The 6,440-nt window shown below is 39.7% G+C and overlaps 1 protein-coding gene and 1 pseudogene across 1 annotated transcript; both read right to left on the bottom strand.

Annotated features, from left to right (window-relative positions):
* Positions 1-427: 427 nt before the first annotated feature.
* On the bottom strand, positions 428-4,062 carry GPX5 (glutathione peroxidase 5 (epididymal androgen-related protein)). Its single transcript, XM_006872765.1, has 3 exons — positions 3,976-4,062; positions 1,664-1,817; positions 428-489 (listed from the first exon to the last, which is right to left on the bottom strand). The coding sequence occupies exons 1-3, from the start codon at positions 4,060-4,062 to the stop codon at positions 428-430; spliced, it is 303 nt and encodes a 100-aa protein (XP_006872827.1).
* Positions 4,063-5,371: 1,309 nt separating this feature from the next.
* LOC102821626 lies at positions 5,372-6,114 on the bottom strand (annotated as a pseudogene).
* Between the last annotated feature and the right edge of the window lie 326 nt (positions 6,115-6,440).

A 6,440-nucleotide genomic window follows, 5' to 3' on the forward strand; every position in this document is an offset into this window, starting at 1 on the left:
ATTATACCTGTTGATTTCTGTGTCTTCCTTTCCAGCTTGAACTTGCCAAGAGTACAAACTATATCGTGTTCATATTTTTCTTATTATTTAGCTACCTGCCTTGTAACAGTAGGCACTCAATAAATGTATCTTAAGTGAATTAGAAAATATTAATGAGTAAGAGCAGTTGATCATAGTAACATCTGCTATTCTACACAGCTCTTTACCACAAGAAGCCAGAGACCCCAAAATATTAACAGATGAAACTCAGAACCCTATGCTGCTATGAAAGCTCTTCTCTACATGCCAGGTCCCACCTTTAGGAATAAGCCCTTGAGCCCATTTCTACCACACCAACTCGATGCTGGGACTATTAGGGAAGAGGGGGCTTAGATCAGTTGTTCACTCACCTTCAAGAAGGTGAAGACTTTCTGTTCATTTTCGCCATTCACATCCCCTTTTTCAAAAAGCTGGAAATTAGGTATATATCCACCCCCTGGACGGACATACCTGCAATGAGTCATAATGTTCCCAGGAAGCTCCAGAATATGAAGGAGAAATGTACATTGGGATACTATGATTTTAGGACATGGGAAAGGGGATTGATGGGGAAGGAAAACATGACCATATTTTGACTTTGAGTTGTATAATTCACTCTCAATTACACTCTCTTTCCTTGCCCCACTCACTATTTCTGCACCAGTGATTTTTGTGCTCCTGCTTCTCCACAAGCACCAGCAGTTCTCAGTACCCAAATAGGGACAGAGAGTCCTTAGACACTGCTAGACCGTCATTGCTGTTGTTAAGTGCCATCGAGTCGGTTTCGACTCATAGTGACCCTGTATATGGTTTCCAAGGAGCAACTGGTGGGTTTGAACTGCCAACCTTGCAGTTAGCAGTCCAATGCTTATTCTACAGTGCCATCAGGGCTCCAGATTCTCATTCAGGTAAGCCAAAGTTAATATCTACTGTGGATGGTCTGAACATACTGATGCACCATCACCACACACCACTCCACCTTACCCCAGAAGTTCCCAAACATGGAAAAAGTAGGCAGTACTCTCCTATGTAAGGAGATCTGGGAGCTTAGTGGTTACGAGGGGGCTGCTAACTTCAATGTCAGCAGTTTGAAAAAATCAACTGTTCCTTGAGAGAAAGATGAGGCTTTCTGCTCCCATGTAAAAATTTACAACCTCGGAAACCCTTGGCAGGGTCACTATGAGTCGGAACTGACTCCATGGCACATCACCCACAACCCACCCTCCTACATGATTTCAAACAGTTACTCACTGGAGTCCAGGAAGGATCTCTGAGTTCTCTCCTGGTTCTTGCTTTCCAAATTGGTTGCAAGGAAAGCCCAATATGACCAGACCAGAGGACTTCAGCTCCTCCTGAAGTGCATTTAGTTCTGCAGGTAGAAAAGAGGCAACACGAGACCCTGCCTTATACAGAGACAGATTTCTAGAGTTATCTATTTTCTAGTTGAGGAAACAGGCCTAGGGAAGAAAAAACTCTAGTGAGACTGTGAGCAATAGTTTGCTGACTCTTAATATAGGGAGATGAAATCACATGATCATGAATATTTATTTTAATACATCATTAAAAAAAAATAAAATCCTAGTTATTATTTAGAATATAATCTAATGACAAATCTAGTCCCAAGAGAGTTGGGGATTAATCTTACCAGGATATTGTGCTGTAAGACCACAATAGGTGGCAACATTGACAAAGAGGACATGTTTGCCTGCATACTTCTTGAAATGGATATGTTCCCCTCCATTAAGAGTGAGGGCCCCATAGTCATAGATGGTGCTCTTCACGTCTTTGGAGCAATTCATCTGGAAAAAATTTTAAATGATGATAACATCAGTAATTATAATTCTTTTTTTTTAAAAAAACTTAGATTTTGAATTAAGTGAAGGTTTATAGAACAAATCATGAGTCCCACATTCAAAATAGTAACAATAATTTTTAACATCTATGTAACCTTTCAAAGGCCTCAAAGAAATAGTACATGTATTAAGTAAGACTCAGAAAGTAAAAATTGCCTAAGATGTCAATGACAGGACTGAAATTTAGACTTTGGACTCGAGATTCAATGAGGTTTTTTGAACAAAAAGCAAGTCAAGTTACTCTTCCTATGAACAAAAAAGGGCAGAGCTGGGATAAGAGGACTTGGAAGTAAGGTAAAGAGAAAAACAAGTTGCCTTTTATGCTTTTTATTAAGTGAATTCTACAGCCAAAAGTCTCTAACACAATTAAGAAACACTGGGTAACATAAAAGTCATATCAATTCTCAAAAACCAAAAAATCATTTTGTAGGTTACCTAATCAATTTCTGAGGAGTGGATCCTGGCAGAGCTGCTTTTTGTAGAAAACATTATATGTATAATGTTTCTCACAAATGCGTAAGGTAGAGACTGCTAACCGCAAATTTGAAAAGAGAAAACTAAAGCTAACAGAGGTGAAGTCCGTAGTCAAAAGTGATAATCCAGTATGTGAATGAAAGTTTTCCTGGCCCTAGTTCATTAACTCTCTCTTTTTTTTTTTTTTGTCTCTAAGTCACCACATTCATTGTTATTCTTACCTGCACTTTCTTCCCATTACCAGGATAAGTCAAGCTGTATTGCTACTAAGGTTCCAGTTCATATATACTTAAGTTTCTTCCAAACAAAACATGTTTAATTATGTCTCTGTGATCTGTGGATGGCTGCAGACAACTTCCCCCAGTAATACACTTGTCTTAGTCTTATTAAGGTGCCTTCACAAAAAGGTCTAACCAAAACAGTGGCTTTAGAAGGGATCTGCTGAGCCAGTTAAATTTGAGACAGAGAGATGAGCTCAAAAAGTGATGGTAACTTTTCCTTAGGATTCCAAAGGGCTAATCTTGATAGATTTTCTTTAAGAACACAGGATGATCATGGGAACTTATTAGGAAGAAGTTTTAAGAAAATTGAAAGCTGCATTGGAGAAAGATTTGGGGTGAGGATTTTTTTTCCCCATCACAAAAATGGACTGGCTAATTCTTGGAGAGTAGCAAGGCTGTCCTATGAGAATTTCATTGGGAAAACTTATCCCTCTATCCTACAACCCTGATCTTGCCTCTTCAGATTTATTTGTTGCCCAAACGGAAATAACATTTAAAAGGAATATAGATATAGGTATAGACCTAGTTGAAGGATATGTCAACAAGCAAGAGCTTCATATTTCTATATTTTTGTTTAATAAAGGTGTCTATGATTTTGTAGCATTACTTTTTGACTTACCCTCATACACACATTTTTAAAAGAAGTCACCTGAGCAGTCTTGATAATAGAACTGAGACTAGAATCTAAGACTCCTGACTTTAAACTGAGTTGTTTGAGGCCTCTGGACATATTTTTCCATGTGTTTTATGCTTCTCTGGTAACTTTCTGATTTTCTCAATTTCTAAAACCTGCAGATTTGCTTTACCACTTCTTGGTAGGTTTCCCACTGATCTGCTCTCTGAGATGGTGGTGCTTACTCAGCTTCTCCTTCAAACACTGATTATAATTATCCCCCTTGATACCTGTCTCTTTCTAATGCCTCAGACCCAGCTCTGACTCAGACACTGATGTGACTGGCATGGTAGCCATTCAGCCTACAGATGAGGAAGCGAGACCAGACCAAAGAAAGAGTAAGGAGCTTTCTTCCCTATACCCATATTCAACTCAATAAACACCCCTTTTATAGGTGTAAAAAAGAAAGAAGGAAGGTTTAGCAGAACTTTCAATAAAGAAAGCAGAAGTCCCAGACTTATAGAAAGGGTTGGAGAGCAAATCTAGAAGCAAGACAGAAGGATAATTCCAGGTTTGAACCCCTCTTCTGGTGTGGCTCTGTGGGTTAATGCACTGGACTGCAAAGTCGGTTTGAACCACAAAATTCAAGCTCACAGGCCCTCCTTGGAAACCCTATACAGGGTTGCTATGGGTCGGAACATAGCAACAATAACCACTCTCTTTGCAAGTCACTTACCTTCATCTTTTCAAGCTTGGGATCTGGCTGCACGAAGCCAGCTAGAATGAGGGGGAAAAGAAAGGAGGACTGTAACAGTCCAGTCATGATTAATGTTTGCAGGTCTTGATGGGTCTGAGGTCCTCATGCACATCTGCGGCCTTTTAGTACCCTGGCAGAGTCTTGTCCAAGCCTGTGCTAGCCAATAGCAGGTGACAAGGATTTCTGGGGCCTAATTGGGGCGTGAGGACCATAGAGTTCAAACCACATCCTCACCCCATACACCCCCATGAACACTCAGCACTCATCAGTGCAATCAGTATTTGGGCCCCATGTAAATAGTGGTAAACCCTCTTTGGTCCATGAAGACTATTTCCAGGTCACCTGAGTGGAGGGGAGTGTCTAGATGCGAACTCAGGCCCCAGACACTGTAGCAAAGTCATTGCAAGAGAGTTGACATTGTAAAGACTTTCCTAATACTATTATTGTTAGGAGATGTCAAGTCACTTCCAACTCACAATGACTCTGTATAGAGTTTCCAAGAAGCGACTGGTGAGCTTGAACTGCTGACCTTGAAGTTCAAACTGACTCTTCATTTCAATACATTAGCCCACAGCACCATAGCAGGACTCCCTACTAATACTATAGAATTTTAAAATATTAAAGAATGGACTTCCTAGAATCCCTGAAAAAGTTGGAAGGACACTGGCCTTGAGGGGAAAAAAATATCCCCAATATATGTGAAGGAGAGCACATTAATAAATTCATTACATAAATGCTTACAAATGTTTTCAAGTGTTTGTAAATCAATAAGGTAAAATCACCAGTCCATTGGAAAAATGGGTGCCAGACAGGAAATCAGATGACCTTCGGGTTAGGATACAGTGTTCTCTCTCACCATTAATCAAAGAAGTATAAATACGATACAATCTTCATTTATCAGATTGGCAAAGAATAAAAGGAATGGGGCTACCCAGCCTGGATAGCAATCTGGTGTATGAGGTTTTAACATACTGGTGGAGAAAGGAAGCTTGTGGGAGAGAGGTAACTGGAAGAGCCTCCAGCTTTCCTGGAGGATAATTTGCTATTCTGAATGCAATGCTTTTTAAAAGTGCGTACCTTTTCCTGTGTTTTGTTTTGTTTTTTTCAACTTTTAATTTTGAAATAATTATAAATTTACGGGAAGTTGCAAAGACAGAGCAGAGTGGTCTCATGTACACGTCATCCAGTTACCCTGTTGGTTACAACTTTTTTTTTTGGTTGATCTGGCTAAATTTTATTACACACCAATATTTATCATAAGAATGAAAGGGGAAAGGACAGGCTAACAAAAGTTTGCCAAAACAACAATTTCAATTTGAGAACATTTGCTGTTTTATTAGCTGACCAGATTATAAAAATAATCATGGTAGACACTTTAGTTTATCATAAGCCTGTTGATCTGATCTTCCATTGCCAACATCTCCACCTTCTACAAAATGGGTGGTCTTTTTCTTCATTCTGCTGCAAGGAAAATATAATTTGAAGGACCACAGGAAGTTATTTACTTCTTTGAAACGTTGTAGATCTCATGACTCAGCTCCTTCATGTAGATGATGCTATTTTACCAAGAGAATCAAGGTGTTGTCTGTCAGAACAATTCACTTCTTATTGATTTTGCCATAACCTCACTTGTACATCGGTTCGTTCATTGATTTTAGGTTTGGGTGTACCCATGTAATACATGGTTCCACAATCCTCAGCATATTAATTGAAGCATTGTTGGGCTTAACAAAGGTGCCATTGAAGAGCTGGTGAAGGCGAAGAACCTGCAACACATTTTGAACCTTTGTGCTCCCACCATTGATATCTCTGGTCCTGATAACAAATGCCAGCTTGGGCTCTCCAAGTACAGAGAAGTTGTCCATTTTTCTGGCCATCCTAGCCATTCGTATCTGTCCATCTGCCTATAGTCCTTGTGAAAGTGCTTGGCCTTTTTATAGATAAGCTTCCTCCTTGCTTTTTGAAGCATCTTTTGGGCAAACTTCTTTCTCAGATGCTTGATCTTTAGTTCTGAGAAATTCCTTTGCTTTTTTTAAGGGTCTCTGGCATAGCTTGAACCTTCCTTTTCTTCTCTTCGACACCCTCCAATGGCTGGTTGAAAAAAGCTATTGGTTCCATCTTAACACAAGAAAAGTACAATATCAAAACCAGGAATTTGACACTGGTAAAATATGTGCATAGTTTCATGTCATCTTATCACATGTGCTGATTAGTGAAACCAGCATCACAATCAATATGCAGAACCATTGATTGCATCAACTCTAAGGCTCTTGTGATACTCCTTTATAGTCACAGGAATTTCCAGGCCCCACTGGAGAATTTGAACAGCCAGCCTTGCAGTTCAAACTGACCTTGTTGTCCAATCCATCATCCCGCAGTTGCACACCAGAACTCTTCTCTTTCTCTTGAGTTGGTTCCGACCCATAGCAACCCCTATAGGGTTT

Source organism: Chrysochloris asiatica, unplaced genomic scaffold, assembly GCF_000296735.1.
Source record: "Chrysochloris asiatica unplaced genomic scaffold, ChrAsi1.0 scaffold00213, whole genome shotgun sequence".
In the NCBI taxonomy this organism is placed as follows: Eukaryota; Metazoa; Chordata; class Mammalia; order Afrosoricida; family Chrysochloridae; genus Chrysochloris; species Chrysochloris asiatica.

Excerpts from the sequence above, each read along its gene's own strand:
- GPX5 (XM_006872765.1), bottom strand. The coding sequence starts at position 4,062 with ATGACTGGACTGTTACAGTCCTCCTTTCTTTTCCCCCTCATTCTAGCT. Across the intron at positions 1,818-3,975 it reads CCAAGCTTGAAAAGATGAAG|ATGAATTGCTCCAAAGACGT; the intron begins GTAAGTGACTTG and ends AATTTTTTCCAG. Across the intron at positions 490-1,663 it reads TCTTACAGCACAATATCCTG|GTATGTCCGTCCAGGGGGTG; the intron begins GTAAGATTAATC and ends GACTCATTGCAG.